Genomic DNA, 27,352 nt, shown 5'->3' with positions numbered 1-27,352 from the left:
GGTAAGGAAGGAAATGAAGAGAGGGAGGGGGAGGGACAGAGGGCGAGGGCGTGGACAGAGGCAGGAATGATGGGAGACGTCATTCTGTAAATGTGTTTCTTTTATTGGTTAATGAATAAAGCACTGTTGGCCAATAGGAAAGCAAGATAGGTGGGACTAGGAGACAAGGATTCCGGGAGAGGTAGGAGGAGATCTAAGATGGAGGACAGGGAGAGCAGAATGTCGGCCCCTCTCTCCGGTAAGATGAGACCATGGGGAAACACTTAGAGTAACAGAAATGGGTTAATATTTAAGACAGAGCTAGCCAATAAAACATTAGTAACAGCTTTATATCTAACACAGCGTCTCTGTGTGTTATTTGGGGCTGGCATGACTGTGGGACCAGACTGGCAGAAAAAATACTCATAACAGGGGAGGGAGGGAGGGAGGGAGGGAGGGAGGGAGGGAAGTTGTAATTTTCCCATCCAGAGAAGGGAGGAGGTGGACGGTATGGATGAGAGTCCACACCTGCCTGCCTTCTGCCCCTCCCTACAGAAGCATCTTTCCAGACCTAAGTTCCATAGGGTGGAGCCATGACTTACACCTTCCCCTTCCGCTGGCAGCTCTAGCTCCTCAGGACTGGCTTCTGAGTAGAAAGCAGCCATACTCTAGGAACCCCCCTTACTCAGTCTTCTGCCCCCATGCCCCTCCCTCCCACACTCTCACAAACCACAGGACAAAGCAGAAGGGTAATTCTGCGGTTTTATTCCAGTAGGCAAGGGGGTCTGCTACTTTTCCAGTCTCTCAGGTGGTCAGGCCCTGATGATGAACAGAGGGCATAAGAGGATGGTCCAAGGAGGGCCCTGACTACAGTGCCCCGCATCAACAGCCTCAGACTTGTCTAAGATGTTGATGGCCTCGGTCACTCTGATGCTCCCAATATGCTGAAAGTTTGCTAAAAGTTTGTGTGATTCACGAACACAGCCCATTATGAGGAAAGTAGTATTGAGATTCCCTAAAGGAAGAAAGAGAAGAATCAGGGACACTCTCGAGACTCATGGGCCCTGCTCCCTTCCTAGAGCCCTCACCAGTCAGGACACCTGCCTTCCCACCACAGATTTGGACACCAAGAACAGTATTCTTGTTTGGAGTTCATGTGTCTAGTCTCCTGTACACCGAATCCCACCTCGGGGTCCCACCAGTCTCTGGGGTGTACACACCACAGTTACAGGACACAGACACACGCACGCACGCACGCGCGCGCACACACGCACATGCTCACTCACTCGATGGAAGCTCTTCTCTCACCTGCCTGGAAATTTAAGGTGGAGCTGTAGCATGAAGATGCAGCAAAGGGGCAGGTCTCGGTGGTGACGAAGTTTGGAAGACACTCCTGGTCGTGCCTGCCCACACAGGTTGGACAAAATTTGGTGGAAGGGACTGGGTGCTTAGACTCACTGGCCTTGAGTCTCACAAAAGGCTCCAAGTTGGTTATATTGTTGCACAGATAGGTCCTGCAGACATGGCTGTAGGAGGACACGGACACTCCCGGTGGAGACACGAGGTAGGAGATTTGTGGGGGGTGGGATAAGGCTGTGGTGCAGCCTTTAAAACTCACAATGCCCTTACTGGTCCCTGAGGAACGGGATTAGAGAGATGCAGTAAGTGTCACTACCCTCTCAGGGTGCCTCCCTCCCTGCCCCTCTATTTGCTGGGTCCTTCTGGCCCCAGCTTTGCCCCTTCCGGTGCCCACTCACTGTAGCTGCATGGGGCAGGGAAGCCGGGGTCTTTACCTGTGTCTCCTAATCCTTCTCACGGAGCCCCTCTGCTGCCCTGGCCCCTATGTCTCCATCCTCCCCTCTCCCCCAGGGACCTGTCCACTTGCATCCTACACTAGGCATCTGACTGGGACCCACCCCGTTCTGGCCAGTAATCCCTGTCCCTCGCTTTGACTCCTTAACCTCCCGCAAAGCAGTCACTTCGTGTGCCCTCGAGGAAGGAAAGGGAAGTGTCTCACAAGCATACCTTTTTATTTTGTGCATGTGGCCGGTCATGCTGCTATCTAAAATAATCAGCACTATGCTTCTAGTATCGATCTGTACACAGGTGTGCTTGTGTACATGCTTGTGTTCGAATGTGAGTGTGCATGTGCAATCCCAATCCTGGCTGTCGGAAGGATAGCTAAGAAGGGGGGCAAGCAGAAGGGTGAGCAGGAGGAGGTATATCACCTGTCTCAATGAACACTATCGTCTCCTCGCAGCCCTCTCTCAGCTTACACACCATGCTCCTCAACAGAAGCCAGTTCCAGTTATGCAAGGTCACAGCTCTGAAGGCCGAAGCTGTGGCCTCATAGCACAGAAGAGCTCCGGTCCCTAAAGAGAGAATGCTCTTCCAGTCGTCCGCCTCCCACACCACCTTTGTGTTGTAATAGCTTTGTTTTGGCTTGTTTTGTTTTGTTGTTTATTGTTTGGGTTTTTGAGACAGGGTTTCTCTGTGTAGCCCTGGCTGTCCTGGAACTCGCTCTGTAGACCAGGCTGGCCTTGAACTCACAAAGATCCACCTGCCTCAGCCTCCCGAACACTGGGACTAAAGGGATCTTGCCCAGCTTTCCACATCACCTTCTTAACATCAGCACACAGGAACCCTGTCCCCTGAGAGGACCCAGCCCACCAGTACATAGGTTCAGCCAGCCTCCCACATTTTGGGGCCTTGTAGCACACAGCCCCCACAGGACATACAAGGCAATAAAGAGATGGCCTCTAAGAGGCACAGCAGCTGCAGAGATCTCAGATCCCGGAGTCTCATGCTTCTGTGTCAGGGTCCTGAATGCGACAGATCAGTCTGGAGCCAATTTCTGATGGAGTCTCAAGTTTGTTTCTTGTCAGTCCCTGAATTCTCTGTTCATTTGCCTATGGGTCACTGTTTCTAAAGAAAATTGACCATGTTAGTTGCTGTGGTATGGGCTCCCTTGAGACCTTCAATGACACAGGTTTCCCATCTCTGTGGGAACCCAGCATTATCTACTTCCCCTACCCCATCCTCGCCCCCAACAGGGTTTCTCTATGTAACAGTCCTGGCTGCCCTGGGACTCTGTAGACCAGACTGGCCTCTAACTGCCTGCCTCTGCCTCCCAAGTGTCGGGATTAAAGGCCTGCACCGCCACCACCCTGGAAAGGCGAGGCTCTTCAAAGCACGCCTCTCGTGGTATTGCCTAGGCCCTCTCCCTCTAGCCACAGTGCTGACCCAAAGACCCACCATGTACAGGACATCAAAACAGCAAACTGAGGAGCAGAACTGTGTGAACCAAGCAGGGTGGATCGCTGCTGCACACTTGTAGCTCCAGCACACTGGAGGCCGACCTAAGTTTAAGGTCAGCCAGGCCAAAGAATCAAACAAACCCAGTACATGAGACCCTGTCTCAAGCACAAAAAGCCTGTGAGAGAGTAAATGTTAATTAACTCTCAAATCCCTTTTGTTTACTAAGGAAATTAAAAAGTATTTAGAACTGTTATTCCTCAGTAAGAAACAATAACATCTCTAAATTTGCAAGCAAATTGACAGAACTAGACAAAAAAAAATCCCTAGTGAGGTAACATAGACCCAGAAAGACAAATATAGTAGGTACTCACTCATAAGTGGGTACCAGACATAAAGCAAATTACAACCAGCCTACAATCCACAACCCCAGAGAAGCTAGATTGTTCCAGAGACAGATGGAAGCAGATGCAGAGATCTGTAACTAACCATTGGGCCGACCTCCTGAAGCACAATCGAAGTGAGTGAGGTTCGATGATATGAACAAAGGAGTCAAGACCATGATGGGGTGTAGTGGGGTATTCACGTTGTCTCCTGTGGCACTGACCACACCCACTGGGGGGTGGAGCCAGGGACGGAAGTGACCTGGGTTACTAGGTCTGAGGAGGTGCGGGAGAACGCTCTCTTGCAAGCAGCAAGGGACAGGAGGACTTCTGGAGGCATTCTTGGAAGCAGGAACCTGCTGGTGTTCACCTGTCTATGTTGTGAGCTATTTCTCCCTGAATAAACATATGTTCGGCCTAATTGTTTATCCTGATCCTTATTAAACCGCGATAATGGGGAAACCCACAGACTCAGCTGACCTGAGCTGGTGAGAGCTCACTGACTCCGAACTGTCAGCTGGGGAACCGGCATAGGACTGAACGAGGACCCCTGAGTACAGGTGACAATGGTGTGGCTTCAGCAGTGCATGAGGACACTGGCAGTGGGACCAAGACCTAACTAATGCATAAGCTGACTTTGTGGAGCCCAATCTCTACGGAGAGATGCCTTGTCAGCCAGACATGGGGGGGGGACACCTTGGTCCTGCCTCAATGAGGTGATGGGACAGACTAACTGACATCCTAGGGGAGGCTTTTCCCTCTCTGAGGAGTGGATGGGAGATGGGATGGGGGGAAGGAGGGAGGGAGCAGGAGGAGAGGAGGGAAGGGGAACTGAGATTGGAATATAAAAACAAAAATTTAAGATATTTGAAAAAAATACAAGGTCCATTGGCAGCGAAATTAAAAATAGTATTTAGAACTGAACAATAATGATGATGTCTATCACTTACACACAGGAATGCATATAAAATCTGTAAGAAACTAAATATGGCCTCATTACATAACTGTGCCTGTGTCAATGTCATGCTACTATACCATGGTGGCATATGCCTATAATCCCAACACTGGGGGGGGGCTGCTAGAGAACCTGAAGTTCAGGATCACCTTGAACTACATAACAAGTTTAAGGCTGGCTTAGGCTACATGAAACCCTATGTCACAAGTAAACAAAACGACAAAAACTACACAAACTGGCACAAGAAAATATACAATACTTTAAACCAACAAGACCTTCTCACCATCAAGAAAAAAAGAGAGTGAGCCTAGGCTCAGCCTGTGAAGAAACTATCCTCCTAAGAGTAAAGACACTGGAAGAGCTGCTCACACCTAATGGTAACCTGGGAAATGCAATCATCTTGCAAAATGTATGCTCATTATACACCTCAAGGGCAGACAGCAATCAGAAAGCTGGGAAAAGGCAAGTGTTAGCAGGCGTGTGGTGATAAAGGCTGTTCTGTACTCTGCTGTTCATGGAGTGACTGAGGGAAGGATAAAGGGAGTCCTGGGAAAAGAGGAATTGGGAATTCCAATCGGTGCCTCAAGCCTACTGCAGGGAGAAGTCCATACAGTCAAATTAGGTTTGTAGACACCCACTTCTGGTACATTCTCTAGCTACACATAATGAAAATCTCCACCCTCCAATGTATGAGGAGGAATCACTTTTGTGATGGTGGGCTTGGGCAAAAGGAACATCTCACAGAGTGCACAACTTACAGACAGGCACACCATGGACTATCACACACAGTTAGAAGCAATTAATTAGATATATTCATGCAGCTGGGCGGTGGTGGCCTATACCTTTGATCGCTCAGAGGCAGGCAGATCTCTGAGTTCCAGGACAGCCTTGGAGCGATAGCTCAGCAGTTAAGAGCACTGGCTGCTCCTCCGGAGGACCCAGGTTCAATTCCCAGCACTTAAGTTAACAGCTCACAACACAACTGTCTGTAACTCCAATTCCAAAGGATCTGACTCCATCACACATACAGCAGACAGGCCAAACACTAGTGCACAACAAATTAAAAAATAAAATAAAATAAAAATATTTACAGATGTACACGTGGCACACGGATTGCCCTAAAAGCAAAGTACTCTTTTTTTTTTTTTTTTTTTAAATAAGACATCCCCACACCCGCAAAATAGCCTGCCCACCAAACACTACACATCTCTGGAAATCACACATAAAACCGGAAACACACTAACCATCTTAGGACGGCTGCCTATGGGAAGGTCGGGGAGTGAAAGGGAGGAATGGGAAATTCTTATGGTTTTGGTTGTGAGCCTAGCCTTTAATGGCTGAGCCATCTCTCCAGCCCAGGAATGGGAAAGTCTTAAAAGCCGTGCGGGAGGGTCCACAAAGTTCCCAGGCAACCTCCCCACTCTTAGCTGGGGGCTGGGGGATCTTCTGCGCGTTTCTCGAAGTCTCTGCCCGCTTCCACATTCACAAAAACCTAGTGACCGCCTCCTCCATCCCCGGGGGTTGTTGTGAATAGCAAGATGGCTGCCAAGTGCCAGGCCAAGGCCAACCGCTTATGTATCTGTTCCCGCCGTGCTCCCTCGTCCCTGTTTAGTGCTCAGGGGCTGTGACCCACCATTCAAGCAAGGCCAGCCCGCCCCTGCCCTGTGCCCGGGTCCCCCTCCCCAAACCCCCGCCCCCGGGGCCGGGCACAAGGCACCTTTCGGGCTTCAGGGCGCGGCCTCTGCATAGCAGCGCAGCTGGAAGCCACTTGGGCGGCCTTCTTCAGCCTGGAATGCCCGACACACCAGTGCTGTGACCCAGACGTGTGTGTGTGACACAAGGCAGGCTAGCGCCCGCATTAAACACCACACATGGAACGGAAAACACAAGCGGCCCAAGCGTCAGGCCCAGGGGTGTTGGGGGGGAGAAATGTGAGGTTGCACGCGCAGGCACACACGCACGCACGCGCAGTGGGCGGGAGCCAACGCCTCAGGCCGTGGGGGCGGGGCCGGGGCGGGGCCGGGGCGGGGCGGGGGCGGGGCGGGGCGGGGGCGGGGCCGCAGCAGCCTCGCTCTGGCCCCGGTCATTCGACGCCCCATTGGCTACCTGGCCCCGCGGGGAGGCGCAGTCTGGCGAGAGAAGGCGGGCGGCGGCGTGTGTGCGCGACTCAACTCGACGCGCTATTGGCTGCTGGGATTTGTTGCCGTGGAGAGGCGGGCAGGAAGGGAAGGGGCGGGCCGCCGGCGCAGCGCCCCCGACCCCATTGGCCGCGCCGCGCAGCCCGGGGCGCTTCGCTCGGAGCTCATTGGCCCTGGCGGGAAGGAGCGGGAAAAGCAGCTCGAGCCGGCCGTTCCTCCTCGCCACTGTGTCGCCCTTTCCCCTGGGCCCTTCTCCTGGCTGAGTGCGATTCGGCTCAAGGCTGTGGTAACCACGGGCTGGCGGCATGGACGTGGCCCCTCCCCGTCTCCTGAGCTGGGTCCCCACCGCGGGCTCCCCTTGCTGCCCCCCCCCGTGCTGCTCAGCACCCCCCTACCCACCCCCACCCGCCCCACCCCACCCCCACCCCGCTCCTGAGCGCGGTCCTCGTGCCCAGCCCCCTTCCCTGGGACCCTGCAGCGGGAGGGGCCACAGGTTCAGCCTTTGGGGTGATGGATGGCGGGGGGGGGGGGCACCCATGTCCTGGTTGCACGGGAGGGAAGGGACCGTGCATTACTGTTAACTGTTGGGCGTAAGGTACGGGGACAAAAGCGCCTCGAGCAGCAGTGGTTACATGGATTTTTCAAGAAACGCATGCAGTTGGGTGCAAGGAAGAGAGCGGTGTCCCCAGGAGGACGTCGCAAGGGGCGTGGACTCAATAATCATTTTTGGAAGGGGTTGATGTTATTTTGTTTTTAAGAACGGGTCTTGAGTAGCGCAGGGCAATCCTCAACTCCTAGCAGCAGACCACCTTGAACTCCTGACCCTCCTGCCTCTGCCTCTGCCCCTCCCCCAAGACCTAGAATTACGGGCATGTGCCAGGGCCCCTCGGTCAGTTTGGGGTTTTGTAAGGTAGTCACCACCATTTGCCCAGACTGGCCTGGAACTCACAGTAATCCCCTTGCCTTTAAACTTCCAACTGCTCAGATTACAGGTATGAGCCAGCATGCACGTGGGTCAGTAAATGTTTGTTAAAGTAATGGAGTCCAAGAAAAATACTTAATGAGCAGTATTGTAATCTCGGCTACCCCAGGAGGACAAGGAAGGAGGATTTCAAAACTTCAAGGCCAGCCTGTACCACTTATGAAGACTTTTTCTCCAAAAACAAAGGGGGGAGAGGATAGTTGGTTAGGATGTGTCTATAAGACCCTGGGCTCAATGTCTTTTTGTTGGTTTTGTTTTGTTTTTGTTTTTCTAGACAGGGTTTCTCTGTGCCACCCTGGCTGTCCTGGAACTCCCTCAGTAGACCAGGCTAGCCTTGAACTCAGAGATTGACCTGCCTCTGCCTCCAAATGCTGGGACTAAAGACATGTGTCCCCACAGCCCAGCTCAATGCCCATTTAAAAAAAAAAAAAAAAGCAAATCCCCTCTAGTGAAAATGGGATACAAAATCTCTTGAGAATCATATTACTACTGGAGAGTACAAAAACAAAATCCAGCCTTGGTGGCACACACCATTTAACCCCAGCACTCTGGAAGTGGAGGCAGATGGGTCTCTATGAATTTGAGTCCAACCTGGTCTACACAGAGTGTTCCAGGCCAGCCAGGAATACACTCATAGTGAGGTCTTGTCTCCAACAATAAATTAATTAACTAACTAAATTTTTAAAAATCAAGGGGTGTTGAGGAGAAAGCTCAGTGGATAGTGCCTTGGGCACATGCCTGGGTACCTGAGTTCAGGTCCCATTAAAATCTCAGTGCACTGGCATGCCTGTATCCCCACCCTTAGTGATGGGGAGCTTATTGGCCAGCCAGTATAGCTAAAGACATGAACTTCAGATTCAGCAAGATGACCCTGTCAGGAAAAAAGAAACAAGTGGAGAGCAGTGGAGGAAAGCTGTGTAAAAATGCCGTCCTCTGGGCTCCACAGGCACACACATGTATCCACACACACACTTGATACTCAACCCCCCCCAAATCACGATGGCATACAAAGATCAAATTGACTTGGCTAGCGCATGTGGAGCTTAGAATTGAGGGCCCACATAAAAATGTTTTCAAGGACCGGATAAATGCAAAGGGGTGCGTGACAGTTGTGGAAGAGGGTGCCTGGAAACCCTGTGTGGTAGAATAGAGTGTAAGCATGCTGGAGGTCTCTGGGAGGGCAAACACATCTATGCCGCCAGCCGGCATTCAGCATAGCGAAAGAGAAGGATGCTTGTATGGAACAAATACTTGAAAAAGAAAAGAGTAGTTTCTGAGCAGGGAGGGTCTATGAGAAAGGTTGTGGGGGGAAAGAGGACCCTGAGCTGGGTCCTGTGAGGGGCAACATGGATGAGCACAGATACGGCTTCCCAAGAGCAGAAGGGCTGGTTAGGACAGAGTCCGTGTAACCGTCCTGAGCCGCCACTCCTGCCCCTAGATCCATGGACCCCAGTGAAACACCCGCTCTCCTCCACTGCTCTGCCGACTCCTCCCCAGGGACTGAGACCAGAGTCCCCCAGAGCACAGAGCTCATCCCCAGGAGACCCGTCAGTCGCTCTCCAACCTGTGCCCGCTGTCGCAACCACGGTGTCACGGCCCATCTCAAGGGCCACAAGCGCCTCTGCCTCTTTCAGGCTTGCGAGTGTCACAAATGTGTCCTCATTCTGTGAGTATGGCTGGGGAGAGGGTCTTCTCCAAAAGGCTGACTTTTGACTCGCAACCCCCCTCTCTTAGAGAACGCCGGAGAGTCATGGCTGCCCAAGTGGCCTTGCGCAGGCAGCAAGAGGCGCAGCTCAAAAGGCACCTGGCTCAGGGACTGATGAAAGGGACAACCCCCCTGAAAGCTCCCCTCCGTGTCAAGAAGGGGGCCATTCGACCAGGGGTCCCTTGTGAGTGTCTCTGGTTGGGGATGGGACGGGGGTTTGGGTGAAGTTTTATTTTAAAATGTGGGTAGGGGTGCAGCGGCAGCTCAAGATGGAAAGTGGGGGACGGGACAGTGAGGTGGCTCAGGGTAAAGGGACTTGCTGCACAAACCCGGTGACCCGAGCTCGATCCTCAGAGCCCACATAGAGATCAAAGGAGAGGGCTGACTCCCCAGAATTGTCCTGTGGGCGCCACACGCACACCATGGCACACAAACACAATAAGTTAGAGAAAATGGAGGAGTGAGGCCTGGTGAGCAGCATGCCTGGAACCCCAGCCCTGGAGAGGTAAGGGCAGAGGACAATGAGCTGAGAGCCAACCCGAGCCACCAAACCAGACCCTGTCTCCAGGAGGGCTGGGCCACAGAGCAGGCCTGGGCATGATAGCATGTGGAAGTGGAGACAGGGCGATCAGGGGTTCAAACCCAGCCTGGGCTATGTGGGAGAAAATAAGAATAAAGATGTCAGAGGCAGGTGAGAACTGGTGAAGCTGGTGTAGCACAGGGGTCAGTAGGGGCCGCTGGATCTCCCCCTGGGATCTCCTCACAGCTGGAAAGGAGAACATAGCACCCCAGCCACAGAGCCCCCATGGGACAGCCCCATTGGTGCTGACGGCCCCTGGGAAGGTAAGGAGACCTGAGGGCTGAGTCCTCGCCCAGCCCCTTCCCCCCCTCCCTTCTGTCCCCTCTGTGTCTTCTGCACTGGTTCCCAGCCTGGCCCTGACTTGTGATGAGCTCTTCAGTGAGTCTTGGGACCTGTGGGTGAAAGAAGGTGACGCTTTAAGAGCATCACCCTGGAGCGTGCCTACTTCTGCAGGCTCGTGCCTTTGCCCTGGGCCCCTCTCCCCTCACAGGAGAACTACGGGCCTCTGCTGTTCAGCCGCCCCCAGGAGGCCTTGCCTTTGCCCTGGACTCCAGTGCCTCCTGGGCCTTGGGGCCCTGGACACTGGCTGCCCCCAGGCCTCTCAATGCCACCTCCAGTAGTGTGCCGCTTGCTGTGCCAGGAGCCTGCTGTCCCTCTGCATCCCCTCCCCGGTAAGAAGCCCCCCCTCCTGTCACGCCACAGACAGCCCAATGCTGGGTTGCTACTGCACCAGAAAGGGGAGAGGAGAGGGTGGAGGGTCGCCAGCCGTGGTCTCTGAGCCCATCCAGTCTGCTTCCCTTCCCTCGCCCCCCTTAGGCTTTGACCCTGGCACCTCTCTCCGGCTGCCCACTCACGGAACCCTCCCAACCTGCCCAGGATCTCGTTCAGTACTGGCAGCTCCACTTTCTGGAGAGCCCCAAGGACCCCCTAACCTGCCTCACACGTAAGTAGGAATATGACAGAAGGCAGTTTCGGGCCAAGTGTGATGGTGCACACCTGTAATCAATCCCAGCACTTGGGAGGTTGAGCCAGGGACGTCAGAGCTTCAGGGTAATCTTCAGCTACACTATACAGGGCCAGCCTGGGCTCCATGACATTCCTGTCTCAAAAGTTAGTCTGAGGAGTCTCAGACTAACAGGCAGGCAGGTGTCAACTGTCCCTGCTGTTCCCTAACTGAGAGGCTTCGACAATGTCTGTGCCTCTCACAGCCTGTTTTATTACCGGTCACTTTTTAGCTGCTACTCCCTCATCTGGGGCTGCGTGGTAATAACACCTAGCACATGTCCTGACCTTGAACGAGCATGGCTGCTTGAACTTCTGAACAGTGTAGGCTAGCCTTGTCTGGTGTCACAGAGGGCCACGGTGGTAAGGAAAGGGACAGACCAGAAGCCATGAGAACAAGTTTCTTGAAGGTGGAATTCCTCAGGGCAGAGGAAGCTGGGCTGGAGAAAGCAGGCTAGTAGAGCAGAGCGCAACCCCAGTGCCCTGGGTATTTTATCTCCTTTGGAACCCTGACAGCACCGGTTCCCTGTAACCTTCACAGTAGCCTGGGAGGGAAAACTGGATGAGATCCTCATGTTATAAAAGCAAAGTGCCCAAGCCCACAGAGTCCAGTGGCCAGCCTGGAACTTCCCATGGTCTCTCCAGGTCAGAGTGCCCTCCCACTTCCCATGTGTCTCTCCTTTTCCAGATGTTCGACTCTGATACTCCAGTCCTGTGGCAGCCCAGACTCTCTTCTGCTACAGCCACAGGTCTTGGAAAGAAGTAGCCTCCAAGGGCCTGGGAGGAGGCTGGGTCTGCAGAAGGGAAAAGCAGGGGCTGAGGGAAGCACTTGCAGGGTGTGTGGAAGGGAGGGCCCCAGTGTCCCCTCCCCTTCCTTCGCAGGCCCCGGGAGCCTCTTGCCTGGCCTGGACATCTGGCCCCTCAGAGCGGCAGCTGCAGCGAGAGGCAGCTGAGGCCCTTGTAGGTCTGAAAGATTCATCCCAGGCTCCCCGCCTGACCCCATCTGTCCCCCCGAACCCTGCCTGGATCTCTCTGCTCCACCCCTGTGGCCCGCCAGGTAAATGGAGGCTATCAGAAAAAGCAGGGTCTAACCAAGATGGGGCAAACACTAGGTCAGTGTCCCGGGGCTCAGGCCCCTAAGTGTCTCAGCCTGGCCTCAGACTATTCATGAGTCACTCTTTACCAGTTTTCTGAATGACAGATGTCGGTGCCTTGATATCAAGGAAAACCAGGTCCTGGGCTGTAGACTTTCCAGGCTGGCATTTAGCAAGACTCTGAAGAGCCTGGTCTCTAGACCCTAGCTTCCTGCTCCGTCTGGGAAGGGAGTGCAGTCAGTAACCAGGGTCCGGGCTAGGACTGATAACTAACTGCCCTCCAGGAGCTTGTATTCTGGCTAGGGAACCTGGAGACCCTCACAAGGCTTAGTGGCAACACTAGGACACCTGTGAGGAAGGAGAGAGCTCCGGGGGACAGAGGTGAAGGCTGAAAACGCCCCTGTCCAGTGCAGCACTGACCCGGAGGATCTGCTGGAGGTGGGAGAGAAGAGGCTGGGGGACTTCTGAGTCTGGACCAGCCGCTGTTGAAAGGGGCCCTGGGGATGCTCTGCTCTGCGCTACACCGAGCAGGGTAGCCGTGGTGGAGGGAAGAAGAAGGCAATACTGGAGGCAGGAGTGAGGACACGGGACGGGTTCCGGAGACCACAGTGGGTTGGACTGACCTGGGCCTGCCCCTTCCTGTCTGCCCACAGCTCCTCCAGCAGGAAGAGGGTTCCAGCCTGTTGGCCCGCCTCTCCGGCCCAGTCCAGCCTCCTCTGTCTCTCTGCACATTGGTCGTTTGGGTTCCATCTCCCTCCTTAGCTAGAAACCAGAGGTGGAGGCTGCCTCACTGGGACAAGAGTCGACTAACTGCAGGCATGCATATTTGGTATTTTACTTATGCATTTTGTATAGAATTTATGTAATGCAAACTTCAGCCTTTTTTTTTTTTTTTTTAACTTTCAGTTTCCTTTTGTAGTGTGGGTATTTCCTTGACTGGAGGTGGATGTTCTCTAGCCCTTTTTAAGTCCCTCACAGCTGGGCAGTTTAAGAGGACCATATCTAAATATATTTTTGCAAGAGTTTATGTTCTATATATGCCTGTGTGCTCACATCTATCTCTGCATGTGAAAATACAAGAATATGTTCATTTTGTAGGTTTCTGTAAGCAAGAAATAAAACCTTTGCCATTTAAACCATTGAGATACAGAGTTTATTATCAGAGGATAACATAGTCTACCCTGATGGACAGGACTATTCAACTCACCTCTTGAAAATAGAAATCATATCCTTAATAACTACCACAGAGCCAGGCATGGTGGTTCACACCTGTAATCCCAGCACTCACGAGGCTGAGGCAAGATTGCTTATGAGATAGCCACAAATAACAATAAAATAAAAAACATGAGCTTGGATTTCTAACTATGCCCTCATAAAAGTAACAGAGGTGCTGGAGAGATGGCTCAGTGGTTAAGAGCACTGGCTGGTCTTCCAGAGGACCGCAGTTCAATCCCCAGCACCCACATGGCAGCTCACAACTGTCTGTAACTCCAGTTCCAGGAGATCAAATACCCTCACCTAGACATGCATGTGGGCAAAGCACCATTGCACATAAAATACAAGTAAATAATTTTAAAAAATAAGAGTAACAGAGAAAGGTACTGGGGGAGTCACCGATGTGGTAATCACCTGCCCTGTGCCAGATATAACCTGTTCTCTGCTATCCAGAGAGCCACAAATTGAGATGCCTAACTGGAGCCAGGTAGCCACTACAGAGAGTGAAGATGGCCCAATGGAGGCTGGGGGACAGATTGTGTATCTCAACCATAGGCAGCCTTCTTTAGCCTAGTTGATTATTCCTGGCGGAAACCTGGACTCAGTGTTGCCACATCCTCTGGTTTTTCTAGAGAAATTGGGAAACTGGGTTTCTGTGTTCAACATCTTTTAATAATTTTCAAACATTGGTACAGCCTTCCCTAACTGTTATATTGGCCAAATAACACAGCTTCAGGTCAACTTTGGCCAATAGAATATTAATTTGATACTAATATAACATGACATTTTCCAGATGGGAAAATGGAAGCCAATCAGGACAGCAAGAACCAAGTTAGTCTTTATCAAGAACCTTCCTAACTAGGAAAATTAACTGTCTTCTTAAAATAATCCATTCGAGGGTCCAGGCCTGTAGCGCAGTGGCACAGCGCTTGCCCAGAACAAGGCCCAGGTTCAGTACCCAGCATCTCATACAATGTGTAAGCCAGAAAATACAAGACTTGATCAAAGACTAGAGAAAATGCTTTCTATCTGTTGAGTCCCAGCAGCAACCCTGTAATCTCTCCTGAAAGAGGGAAAGTGGTTAGCCCAAAAGGTCAAGGGAATTTTCTAGAAAACGATCAGGACTCCTCCATGTTGCCAAGCCTTGACATTTTGTGAAGCACAGGACGGAGGTTTTGAGGCTACAGGGAATGCATCAGGCAGAAGCAGTTTTTACAGGTGTCTCCTCCTTTTTTCTACCAAGGTTGTCATGTGTAGTGTTTTGGGTTGGAGTCCTCATTTGCTCTCTGTTGCTGTGATAAACACCATGACCAAAGCAACTTGGAGAGGAGAGGGGCTATGTGACTGACATGTCCTGAACACGGTCATGCACTGAAGGAAGGAGTCAGGGCAGGAGCCTAGAGGCAGGAAGTGAGTAAAGCGGGGTTGTGAAGGGGTCACTCCTCACCATCATTCGCTCAGCCTGCTTTCTTACACAGCTTAGGACCACCTGCCACAGTCAGCAGGTGCCACACACAGTAGGCTGGGCTCTCCCACTTCAATCACTGCCCAAGAAACTGCCCCACAGGCCAGCCTTTTTCTGAGTGGAGGGTCCTTCTTTCCAGGTTACTCCAGCTTGTGTCAAATTGACAAACTAACCAGTACAACTGGCCCTTGTCAGCTTCACTCACACACATACACATTGCTTATCCCCAAGATCTCGTTAGTATTAACATCACAACATAAAACCCAGTCCAGTGTTTCGTTTGTTTTTCGAAGCAAGGTCTCTCTGTGTAGCCCTAGCTGTCTGGGAACTCATTCCGTAGACTGGGCTGGCCTCGAACTCAGAACTTCACCTGCCTCTGCCTCCTGAGAATTAAGATTAAAGATGTGTGCCACCATGCCTGGCTCACAGTTAACATTTTAAAGACCTTTTTTTGTTCCTGTGCAAGGCTCTTTTGCCTGCATCTGTGCCCGAGGAGGTCAGGAGAGAACGTTAGTTCGTCTGGGTTACACTTGGCTCTGAGCTGCTGCACGGGTGCTAGGAATTGAACCTTGAGCTCCTCTGGAAGTGCAGCCGATGTGCTGAAGTGTTGTGCCATCTGTCCAGGCACAATTGGCTGGTTGTGAGGTAGGCTCTAGCTCTAGCCTGGTTGGCTTCAAACTCATAGTGTAAGCCAGGCTAGCCTCAAACTCATGGCACTCTTCCTACACAGCTTCCTTCGCGCTGGGATTACAGGCCCAGCTAATAATAGAGCATGTGCGTGTTAGTCCTCTGCTGCGGAGCCCTCCTTGAGTCCTTGCAGACAGGACACCCGTCCTGCTGGGGGTGGGGGACTCAGAGCTCAGCAGCATACCTGGTCACCGACTGTTGCCCTGGCATTCCCTGCATCCCTGTTTTTACTCACGATGATGAAGGGTGGTGGGACCCAACAGTGCCCTGTTCTCACGATCCGAGGCCTTGAGAAGGTGGGCTGCTGCGAGTCCACAGCAGATTGCAGAACAAGGGACCTGCGGCACTAACGGGGAGAGATGTAAGAGAACAAGACTCCAGCCAGCCTCGCTCCTCTTGTCCCTCCCTAGTTATAACTTAGCTATGCGGGTGCCCTTTATAGACCTGCCTAAGGCTCGCTAGCAGTGCCATGCCCTTGAGTGACAGATGACTGAGCCCACGTGCCGGTCACCATCGGCAGAGGTACCTCAGCTAAGATTGCTGCCCCGCTGACCACGGCTTCCCAGTGCTCCAAGGCCACAGCCAACAACTGCAAAAGAAACAGGCATCACAAAGAATGGCTATGATGACAGGCGAGCAATGGGAAGGCTCAGCAGGGTCCCACAAGAAGGTAGAAGGTGAGACCAACTCCAGGCTGCTACCCTCTGACCTTTACACTCTGTTGCATACGTACCCGCATGCGCATGCGCACACGTGCATTTTCACACACACACACACACACACACACACACACACCAATCAACTAATTAAAAGAAAGAGAGGCTGGTTATACTAGTGTAACTCAGCTAGAAGTTAGCTGGGGCATAAATCATAAATCAATAAATAAATAGTCTTTCAAGTCACGTGATCCCCCAGAGAGAGCAGCAGACCTGTGGAGGTCAGCCTTGAGAACAGGGAAGACTTGAGATTTTAGCTTTGTGTGGTGACACATGCTTTTAGTCCTCACATTCCCTTCTTCTGGGTAGAAGAGGCAGGTGAACCTCTCTATGAGTTCGAGGCCAGCCTGGTCTATACAGTATGTAACCCGGGCTAGCCAGGGTTACATACTGAGACTCTGCCTAGAGCTGGGCATGATCACACACTCTCTCTCACATGTGCACCCGAATTGCTCATTTCCCTATTCCAACTCTCTGAGTAGAGTTTCCTTCACCTGCCGCCAGGAAGCTACTATGCTCCTGGCCCCAAGCAACCCTGAGGTTTCAGGCGCTGGCTGTACTGTGAACACTGGTTCCCTGTCCCACTCTCTACCCTCTGCCTGATCTGAGTGTTGAGTACATCCGCCCCTTCTAAGCTTTTGTATCAACCCCTCTTGATAGTCCACAGAAATGACAATAATTTCCCAACCCTGAACTGCCCTCTCCACACAAGACCCCTCCCCGCAACCACCTTGTTCACATTCTGTCCTTTGAAAATCCATATCCATTCTGTCCTTTGAAAATCCATATCTGGTCACTCCAGCCCTAGAGGAACTTGGCCTGCTCCTGACCACACTCGCAGTCCCAAGGTCCAGGGAGGAAAATGACCTCATGACACCAATTCCATCCCGTCCTGGTTCACACAGACTCATCACTCAGCTATCTCCTCAAGTAGCTAGCTACCTACGCTCAGGCTCCATAGCGGGTAATCAGGGTCCGGAGCTCCCCCAAAAGCACAATCTATCCTTCTATCCCATTCCATATCTGTGTTAAGCTCTTCAGCCTTTAAGTTCCTCGAAGGTACAGACTTGATCACTCTAAACTGTGCTAATGTCAATCAGTGTCCCCAACCCCCAGAATGATTACTCAAAGAGGACAAGCCTATGGTGCACTTTCTCTGTGGGGGACTCAGAATGACTGAGTAAACAGGTTCTATCCAACTCCTTAGGAACTGTTCCCTACTAAGTGTTGTTCACTGCCAACACTTAAACACCGGAAAAGCAATGACTTCCTGCCCTCAGGCCATTCCTTTTCATTCTGCTTCCTTCCAGTTTTACAGAAAGTAGTGTTTCCAGCCTACAGAATGTGAAAAAATATATTTGCCAACTACACCTTAGACAGAGGACTCAAGGGCCAGAGAGATGGCTCAGTGGTTAAGAACATGGGCTGCTCTTCCAGAAGACTGTTTGAGTCCCAGCATGCACTTGGCCACTCACAACTCCAGGTCCAGAAGACCTAACACCCCCCCCCCAGCCTCTATGGTTACCGGGCACACATGTAATACACAGACATTCAGGCAAAACACCCATATGCATAAATCAATAAAAATTAAAAAGCAAAAAAGAAACCTGCATTGAGGGGCTGGGGAGATGTCTCAGTGGTTGCCATACAAGCATGCGGATCTGAGTTTGAATCCCTACAACCCATGAGAATGCAGATGTCACAGTGCACACCGTCATCCCAGATATCACATTGCAAGATAGAGAGCAGAGGGTCTCAGAGGCTAGGAGTTGGCTAGCCCTGTGTAGGCAGCAAATGACAAAAGATACCACCTCAAACAAGGCAGAAGGTAAGGACCAATACTGGGGGCTGTCATCTAGCTGACATGCCACTGTAGTGTCTGTGTGCGCACACACACACATGCATGTAGGCATGCGCACGTGCACACACACATGCACGCACACACGCACACTACACAAAACCCCATTCAGATTCTACTTACCCCAATCAAAACAGGTTATTGTGGTAGTTTGAGTGGCAGATATCCCCTATATTCTTGGCCGTTTGAATACTTGGTCCCCAGTTCCCCAGTTGATGACGCTGTTTGGGGAGGGTTAGAGGAGGCAGCCTTTCTGAAGGAAGTATGTCACTAGGGATGGGCTTTGAAATTAAAAGCCTCTTGCCACTCTCTATTTTGCACTCTCTATTTTGTGCTTGTTTTGAAAATATGAGTTCTTACCTCCCTCTTCCTGCCACCATGCCAGCCTGCTGTCATGATGGACTTTTTGTTTTCTGTTTTCCCAGACAGGGTTTCTCTGTGTAGCTTTGGAGCCTGTTGTGGAACTCGCTTTGTAGACCAGGCTGGCCTCGAACTCACAGAGATCCACCTGCCTCTGCCTCCCTAGTTCTGGGATCAAAGGCGTGCGCCACCACTGCCCAACTTTCATGATGGACTCTTAACCCTCTGGAACCGTAAACCCAAATAAAATTATTTTTTTAAAGAGTTACCTTGACCATGGTTTATTATCTCAGCACCAAGAAAATTAGTAATAATAAATGCTGATGGAGATGTGGAGAAAGAAAACCCTGTTCACAGTTGGTGGAAATGAGCTTGTGCAGCCACTATGGAAATCTGTCAGGGTTCATCAGAAAAGGAAAACGGAGGGGCTACAAATGCCTCGGGTGGTTAAAAGCATTTGCTGATTTTGCAGAGGACCTAGGTTCAGTTCCCAGAACCCACATGGTGACTCCAGTTCCAGAGGATCGGATGTCCTCTTCCAGCACCCTTGGGCACCAGGCATGCATGTGGTGCACATACACACATGAACAAAACACATAGATACATAAGATAAATAAATCTACTTCTTCTACTTCGGGAAAACACCAAATGGCAGGAGGGCCCGAGGACCCGGGGGCCCAGGATTAGGAGGCCGCGGCGGCTTCTGCGGAGGCTTTGGCAGCGGTCTCAGGGGCCGTGGCCGTGGTCGAGGCCATGGGGCTCGTGGAGGTAAAGCCGAAGACAAGGAGTGGGTCCCCGTCACCAAGCCGGGCCGCCTGGTTAGGGACATGAAGATCAAGTCCCTGGAGGAGATCTACCTTTTCTCTCTGCCCATTAAGGAATCCGAGATTATTGACTTTTTCTTGGGGGCATCTCTTAAGGATGAGGTTCTAACGATCATGCCAGTACAGAAACAGACAAGGGCTGGCCAGCGGACCAGGTTCAAGGCTTTTGTCGCTTTTGGGAACTACAATGGTCATGTTGGTCTTGGTGTTAAGTGCTCCAAGGAGGTGGCCACAGCTATCCGAGGGGCCATCATCTTGGCCAAGCTTTCCATTGTCCCTGGGAGGAGAGGCTCCTGGGGGAACAAGACTGGCAAGCCCCACACTGTTCCATGCAAAGTGACAGGCCGCTGTGGCTCTGTGTTGGTGCGTCTCATCTCTGCCCCCAGAGGCACTGGCATCGTCTCTGCTCCTGTGCCCAAGAAGCTACAGATGATGGCCGGTATTGATGACTGCTACACATCAGCCAGGGGCTGCACTGCCACCCTGGGCAACTTTGCCAAGGCCACCTTTGATGCCATCTCTAAGACCTACAGCTACCTGACCCCTGACCTCTGGAAAGAGACTGTGTTCACCAAGTCTCCTTATCAGGAATTCACTGACCATCTTGTGAAAGCCCATATCAGAGTCTCTGTTCAGAGGACCCAGGTTCCAGCTGTTGCCACCACATAAGGGGTTTTATACAAGGAAAATAAAGTGAATCAAGTCTGTTTAAAAATAAATAAATAAATCTAAAACAAGTTTAAAATAAAACTACTATACAAACTTGCTGTACCTGTATAAATCCAAAGGACCCTTAAGTCAATATACCACAAAGATACTTGAATATCCATGTGTGCAAATACATTACAGATTTCTAACACAGAGGAACAGACAAAACATGGCACATATGGACAGTAAAAACATTAGAAGTGGGTGGTGGCACACGCCTTTAACCCAGCACACGGGAGGCAGAGGTAGGGGGAATCTCTGTGAGGTCAAGGCCAGCCTAGTCTACAGACAGAATTCCAGGACAGCTAGAGACCGAGTATCAAAAAACAAACAAACAAAAGAAGTAATGAAGTCGTAACATTTCCAGAAAAATGACAGACCTGGAAGCCAGCCAGACTGAGAAAGACAAAAACTGCAAATGTACAGAACACAGATTTGAAGTTATGATTTTGTACTTATATGTGGGAGAGGGGCCATGAGATTAGAAGGCGGGAAGACCTCTAAGGGAGGTGGGAAGTATGGCAAAGGGTTCCACGTAACAGGAGCACAAAATGGGTACTCACTGGCTGGAGGAAGGGAGTGGTAAGGGGCAGGGGACATGAACGAAGAGTAAAATGACGCAAATGCACGAGAACGCCAGAATGGAACCCGTTGTTTCTGCGTATCAACCCTCCCCTCCCTCACCCAGTTTCTCTATCAGCTGTCCACCAAAGTCATATATCTGTGACAAGGGATGACTCCACATGGACACCCGGTGTCCAGGTCACTGTGACCAAACAGCACATAGAAACAACTCAGAGTTATTTTTGCCTCGTTTGGAAGGGGGTAGTCTATTGTCTCATGGCCCCGTGCCCTTGGCAAATCACTGTTGTGCTGGGTGTTTCCTGCTGAAGAAGAAAGGGATATCGGAAGAGGCCCCAGGCAAGATGGAGTCCCCAGCTTCATCATTTCTCCAGCCAAGCCCATCTCCCACCTCTAACCACTGGCCTGCTAGTATGAATCCATCAAGGGATTAACCCATTGAGGTCAGAGTCCTCATAACACTTCCACGAGGGCACTGACCAACCTTGTGGTGGTTTTTGTATTGATGTTATTTTGGGTTGGGGGTTTTGACAGAGTCTCCTTGTGTTTGCCTGGCTTAGAACTCACTATGTAAACCAGCCTGGCCTCAAACTTGCAGTAATCCTCCTGTCTCTGCCTCCTGAGTGTTAGGACCATAGGTATGCATTACTATGTCCAGCCCATTTTGGTGTTTTAAGATTTTTTTCTTATTTTACTTTTAATTATGTGTATAGATGAGTCTATGGAAGTCAAAGGACAACTTTTTTTGGTGTTGTTGTTTTGTTTTTGAGACAGGGTTTCTAGGTGTAACATTGCTAGCTGTCCTGGAACTCTGTACACCAGGCTGGCCTCGAACTCACTGAGATATCCGCACCTCCCGTCCCACCCCACCCCCCTCTGCCTCCCAAGTGCTGGGATTAAAGGCGTGCTCCACCACCTTGCTTCCGAACCATCTCATTGGCTGTCATTCCTTTTTAATCTTGATTTAACATTGAATCGTCTGTATGTACCACAGCCTCAAACATTCAAACATTTCAAGCGCGCAGCGGGTGGGCGGATAGTGCAGAGGACCGAAGTCGGAGCCTGGCATGCTCGATGTTCCGTAGCATGAAGCAGGGAGTTCATGAGTTCAAAGACAGCCTTGGGTAAACGCAACGTTCTTAAGTCAGATTTGGCTAAATAATGAGCGCCTGTCTCAAAACAACAATAAAAATTAATAATTAATAATAATAACAATAAAGTTACACAGGTCAAGCTGCATGATGACGGCTCGAAAGGGGAAAATGAGGCGAGACTAGGGGGCTGAGCAGAGCAGCCGGCAGCGCCAGGCGGCGGAGCGGCCCCTCCACACGGCCCCGCCCCTGCCTCCTTGTCCCCGCCCTAACCCCCTCCCCGCTTCCGTCACTTTAGGCCCACCCCGCCAGCGTCAAACCGGCTGAAGCCACTTCCGCCCAAAGCAGGGAGGGGCTCCCGCGTGGCGCCGGTCCCGCGAGCACCGGCGCTGGGACAAAAGGAGGCGGCGGCCACATTGTCACCCTTGCCCTTCCCCTAGGCTTTCCGTCTCGGTTCCGCCCTCACTCCGCCACTCCCGCCCCCGCCAGGCTCCCTCCGCTCCCGCAACACACCCGCGGAACCGGCAGGGGGAAGCCCTCCCCTTGCCCCCATCCCGGACCCCGCCCCCTGGCGGCTCCGCCCCTTCCGCCTACGGGCCCGCCCACTCCAGGTGGAGACGCAGCCGCGTTCGCCCTCAGAGAGGCGGACACTCCGCGCCGGCCGCTCTCGCGAGCGCTCCGGACTCTCGCGAGACTCGACGCCCGACTTGTGCGCCCGGGAAACCCCGTCGTTCCCTTTCCCCTGGCTGGCAGCGCGGAGGCCGCACGGTAAGCCGGGGCTCCGGGTCGGGCTGTGCACGGGGCCGCGGGGCCGGGCTGTCCGGGCCCAAGAGCTCGTGCCGGGCGCCGCAGGGAGCCCGGCGCGGGGCCGCTCCGCCCCCTGGAGCCGCGGCCACGTGCGAGCGGCAGGCCCGGACATGCCTGATCGCCGCGAACCCGGGAGCCCACAGGGTTAGGCGGGCAGCGGGGCGCCCGGGGTGTGGAGGGGTCTCCCACGCGGGCACCACGCCGGGTGCCCGCGATCCGCATGCCGGGGGCGCTGCCCGACCTCCGGAGCCCAGCTGGGAGGGCGTGGGAGCTTCGGTCTGGGGGGAGAGCGGCCAGCAGGGCTGGCGTGGGCTGACCTGGACCCAGATCGGGGGGCTTGGGGGGGTCTGTGGTGGCTTCTTGTTTTGTCTTGCACCGAGCCGCCTATTATTGACATGCCTGCCCTTCCTTCCCCCTCCCAGATGCCTGGAGTTACTGTAAAAGACGTTAACCAGCAGGAGTTCGTCAGAGCTCTGGCAGCCTTCCTAAAGAAGTGAGTGCTAGCAGCCCTGAACCCCCTGTGAGCTGTGACCCCCCCCCAGTGTGTGGCTACCCCGGATGGCCGTGTCTCCGTGTTAGCATGCTAGCTTGTACGCCTAGCATCGCGTCCTGCGTTTTTCGACCTTGTTCTGCTGCTGCTGGGGGAGGGGGTTGGGGGAACCTGAAGTGACTTAATGGAACTTCCTCTGCTTTTCTCCATTCTCTTGGTCCCAGGTCCGGGAAGCTGAAAGTCCCCGAATGGGTGGACACGGTCAAGCTGGCCAAACACAAAGAGCTTGCCCCCTATGATGAGAACTGGTTCTATACGCGAGCTGGTGAGGACTGGGGCCTTTGGCTGGGAATGGGGAGCTGGGTGGCCCCAGGCAGGGACCCCTTTGCCTGCCAACTGTGCTAGACAGACCTCACGTTCTGATAACTATAGCTTTGGGCCTGAAAGGAAGCCTGGGAACAAAAGATTAATATTTTACTTACAGGTACTTAAGAGTCACAGTGTTGATGGTGTGGTATTTAAGTTCAAATTGGTCTCTACCTGGTCCTTTCTCACTGAAGGGTTGGCAAGTTGGGAGTGCTGCCCCATGTCCTCCAGGGGAACACACGGCTCCCAGTGCCCAAAGGGAAACCTTGAATATCCCTCGAGCTGTGGGCCCTGTTTGGATGCTTTGGAGCTCTGTAAGCCGTTCGTCTGCAGTCTTGACTCTGCAGGGTGGGGTCTGTGCGGGGGGTTGTGCCGAGGCCTTTGCTAAGGGACCCCAACCTGAGAACTCACCAGGTCACGGGGAACACATTGGCCCCTTGTACAGGTTGCTGGTCACTTCAGGAAGGTGAAGCAGCGGTTATAACATTGGCGTTGATTGAGTCAAATGTCCATGGGATCCACTTTGTTTCAGGCTTTGGCATGGGCACAGGGACCATCATGACTCCACACAGCCTCTGAAAGCCAAAAGGTCAATCCCACAGGTGGGAAAAGGTTGGTGCATCCACCTGCCAGCGCAGCTTTTTAAGGGTGAGAGTGACGTAGGGAAGATGGCTTCCCAGATGCAGCAGCAGTGACACCTAACCGAGATGCCCTACGGCAAGTGTGCGGGCGTTGATAGTACTCCAGGTTGGGACAGCTTGGATTTGGAATGGCAAGAAGAGAGATGCTGGGTTTCCCTGGGTAGAGTGACTAATACATGCTTTGTGTTCTATACGTCCCAGGCAAAGCTGGTGGCTTTTTCGTGGTTGGTGTTGAGTCTGGGGGTGTGCCGCCTGTGCAGACAGGGTCCTCCAGCTGTGTTTTGAAACGGAGTCTTGCCATGTGCTCCCTGTTTGGCCAGAAGTGGGCCAGGCTGGCCACTGGCTCCTTGTGCTGAGAGTTGAATTCCAGGCTCTGTATATGCTAGGCAAGCACTCTGAACTGTATCCCAAACCTAATGGGAAGGGGTTGGTGATGAATGGGATCAGCGTGGTAGCTCTCAGCTTTAATCCCAACACTTACTGTAGAGGGGCGAGCATGTCTCTTAGTTGGGGATCAGGTCTGATGGCAGGTTTGATGTCACTTGGATGTGAGACTAGAGTTTGAGGTAGCGGGCTTGTGTTTGTCTTGGGTTGAGAAAAGTGTTTGGTGTGATGTTGATGGGAGGATGAATGAGGAATAGGGCAGCCGAGAAGGGTCATGGTGGCAGATGGACATGGTTGTCATCCAGTGAGCATTTGGCGCATTGGTCAGGATGCTCGGCTCTACAGTTGCTGCTAAGCTGCCATGCCTCAAGAAGCTTGGTCTGCAAGTGAGTTCAGGTGAAGGGCGCCGCTCTGGGGCGGTGAGAAGGCATTGAGGGTGGAAGGCCTGTCTCACCAACCCTCTGAAGAAGTTCAGCCACAATTCTGTGGCTTTGTCTGAAGTTTTACCTTTAAACTGTGCTAGAGTTGTGTGTGCAGACAAACTCGTGTTGGATCTCAATGGGGAAGAGAGTGAAAAGTAAACTTGCTTAGTGTTTGCAGCCTATAAATAGTCCTTTCTTAGGTCAGGAAAAGGAGTCCCCACAAACTGGGGTGGCATCAGTGCCTTGTAATTAGCTGACAGGTGGTTTCCTGAGAGGTGGCTTGTATGTCTTGCTGAAAGGGACTGTCCCCACCTAAGAAGCTGGTGGGCTTTGTTGCAATTCCCTCCTTCCCTGGCCACTGCGCTTGCAGCTGGGACGATTGCTTGCCTTTGGCACTGTTGGAAAGACCCCAGGGGCTCTGTAGCAATGCTGTGTTGAGATTCGGGCACCTGCTGTGTGTCCAGGCTAATACTGATCCCTGGCCCCAGCTAGGAAAAAAGCCCTAAGGAAGAGCAGGCTCTGGCGTTGAGGGTAGAGCAGTGGCTGTGGGGCATGGGAATTGGTCTTGCAGAGTGGGGTTTTCTGGCCATGTCCCCTTGCAAGATGGGACATGACACCAAATGAATGAGTCTGTGTGGGGCTGGTTCTGGGCTAGAAGCGGGCTGTGGGAGCAAGGTGGATTGTGATGAGGGGAGCCCACTCGTTGGCTCATTTACGCAGGTCTAGCTGGAGTCAGATGACTTAATACTTCTTGCCTGGTGGCTTGGGAGAGCCAGGAGAGAGGTGGATGCTGGGCCACGTTTAAGGTGATTGCCTGGCTTTTGCTTTAGTGTTGATCATCCCTGTGTTTCTAGCCAGGCAGAGCTGTAAGGTGGCCCAAAGCCCTTGCGTAAGTGGCAGGGGCCTGAGTAGTGGGTGGGCTGTGATTCTTCACGGTAACCAGGACTATTGAATTACCTGCGCCCTGGCACCATGCAGCCCTCGAGGCTATTTTATTGCTTGAACGTGATGGGGATGCCAGACAGTGCAAGCTCACTGCCTTAGGGCATGGCCTCCTAGGTTTTGCTGAAGCTTGTTTGACAGGCCAAGAGGCTGCCCCAAGAACAATAGTCCTGCTTCCATGGCTAAGGGTCCAGTTTTAGGTACCCCCTATAGTGGCTGAGCTGTGCTGCTTCAGGCATGTGGAGATGGTCACACTTATATGGTGTGGTGAGGCTTGCCCAGAGCATGGGCCAGTCAGCCTTGGGAAGGAGTTAGTTGGGCCTGATCCCCAGTTGTGCATTTCCTGTTTCCCCCTAGAATGGTGAGATGGCCTCATTTCACACGGGAGGGCTCTCCTAACGCTCCCTCTCACCCCACCCCCAGCTTCAACAGCACGGCACCTCTACCTCCGTGGTGGCGCTGGGGTTGGCTCCATGACCAAGATCTACGGAGGACGGCAGAGAAATGGTGTCAGACCCAGCCACTTCAGCAGAGGCTCCAAGAGCGTGGCCCGCCGTGTCCTCCAAGCCCTGGAGGGGCTGAAAATGGTGGAAAAGGACCAAGATGGGTATGCAGGGTTGTGCCTGGGTCAGGGTGGCCATTGCCATGGGTGACTTCATGAAGCTGTTGGACTTCCCTCCAGAAAGCAGACAGTGAGGTGAGGGCCTTACTTACCCAGGCCTCTCTGGCTCTGGGAAGGTAATTTAGCGACTGTCCACTTTCATTAGCCTGCTCGTTAACTTTTCCCAATTGATTTTTCGAGGCTTTTGATCTAATGCTTGCACAAGCGACACCCCGTCAGGTCCCAGGGGTCCCCCACTCCCACCCCCTGCTCCTCAGGATGCAGCTGGTTCGGGCATGAGTGGGGGGTTCCATTGCTTATGCTTTCTGCCCTCCCCAGGAAGGGGGGGTGAGCTGTGCTCATCCAAGGACGGATTTCTCTTTGCACAGGGGCCGAAAGCTAACACCTCAGGGACAGAGGGATCTGGACAGGATTGCTGGACAGGTGAGGATTCGCCTGGCTCATTGCTTCTATTGGGGCACAGCCTGGGGAGGGGAGGGGCCAGGGAAGGCCACACTGGGACAGGAAATGCTAAAACGGACTACAGCTGCTTGGTAGGGTTCTAGTGACTTTTCCGCTCTCATAGCTACTGAACACTGGGGGTCTCTTATGGAGACGGGTGGTAGCTGATTCAGAGACTTTACCTTTGAACTTGGGGTCTTGGAGGGCCTTCCTTCCACTCAAGACTGCTTGTGCCGGGTGTGACAGAACTGTGACCACACTGATCTTCTCTGTCCACAGGTGGCAGCTGCCAACAAGAAGCATTAGAACAAAGGATGCTGGGTTAATAAATTGCCTCATTCATAAAATCCCAGTCTGGGTCTGGTTTTTTTTTTTTTTTTTTTTTTTTTTTGAGCTATGGTGTTGGCTAATGGTAGTGTTGGGCTGCAGGTGTGCCGGGGCGTGTCCCTGAGAAGGGGAAATTTCGGGGTTTGAGAAGGCAGTATAGCAGGGGTGAACCCTGCCATCCATCCCCTGCTAAAGATGAAAGGTGTCTTCTGCAATGCACTGTGTGATTGAGTGGGATTAACCCCAATGTACCTGAGTAACTTTACATTTGAGTGTGCTGGGGCTGAGCTCCAGGCATCCAGGTTGGCAGTTGATCCTGGCAGCTTTCCAG

The 27,352-nt window shown here is 52.6% G+C and overlaps 4 protein-coding genes across 4 annotated transcripts; 3 read left to right on the top strand and 1 right to left on the bottom strand.

The window, feature by feature from the left end:
- Positions 1-723: 723 nt before the first annotated feature.
- Lypd4 (LY6/PLAUR domain containing 4) lies at positions 724-2,929 on the bottom strand. Its single transcript, XM_051207459.1, has 4 exons — positions 2,718-2,929; positions 2,208-2,351; positions 1,288-1,614; positions 724-994 (listed from the first exon to the last, which is right to left on the bottom strand). Exons 1-4 carry the CDS (start codon positions 2,782-2,784, stop codon positions 792-794), a joined length of 741 nt encoding a protein of 246 aa, XP_051063416.1. The 5' UTR covers positions 2,785-2,929; the 3' UTR covers positions 724-791.
- Dmrtc2 (DMRT like family C2) lies at positions 1,415-13,167 on the top strand. The gene is made up of 9 exons (XM_051207460.1): positions 1,415-1,543; positions 9,131-9,358; positions 9,427-9,581; positions 10,164-10,240; positions 10,468-10,648; positions 10,794-10,920; positions 11,668-11,728; positions 11,862-12,036; positions 12,727-13,167. Exons 2-9 carry the CDS (start codon positions 9,135-9,137, stop codon positions 12,837-12,839), a joined length of 1,113 nt encoding a protein of 370 aa, XP_051063417.1. The 5' UTR covers positions 1,415-1,543; positions 9,131-9,134; the 3' UTR covers positions 12,840-13,167.
- Positions 13,168-15,676: 2,509 nt separating this feature from the next.
- On the top strand, positions 15,677-19,876 carry LOC127238930 (40S ribosomal protein S2-like). The gene is made up of 2 exons (XM_051207705.1): positions 15,677-15,783; positions 19,030-19,876. The coding sequence occupies exons 1-2, from the start codon at positions 15,677-15,679 to the stop codon at positions 19,865-19,867; spliced, it is 945 nt and encodes a 314-aa protein (XP_051063662.1). The 3' UTR covers positions 19,868-19,876.
- Positions 19,877-22,206: 2,330 nt separating this feature from the next.
- Positions 22,207-27,041, top strand: Rps19 (ribosomal protein S19). Its single transcript, XM_051207242.1, has 6 exons — positions 22,207-22,347; positions 22,809-22,879; positions 23,101-23,201; positions 26,055-26,238; positions 26,622-26,676; positions 26,974-27,041. The coding sequence occupies exons 2-6, from the start codon at positions 22,809-22,811 to the stop codon at positions 26,998-27,000; spliced, it is 438 nt and encodes a 145-aa protein (XP_051063199.1). The 5' UTR covers positions 22,207-22,347; the 3' UTR covers positions 27,001-27,041.
- Positions 27,042-27,352: the final 311 nt, after the last annotated feature.

Source organism: Phodopus roborovskii, unplaced genomic scaffold, assembly GCF_943737965.1.
Source record: "Phodopus roborovskii unplaced genomic scaffold, PHOROB, whole genome shotgun sequence".
NCBI classification, from domain to species: domain Eukaryota; kingdom Metazoa; phylum Chordata; class Mammalia; order Rodentia; family Cricetidae; genus Phodopus; species Phodopus roborovskii.
This window is presented reverse-complemented; position numbering and strand designations above follow the sequence as displayed.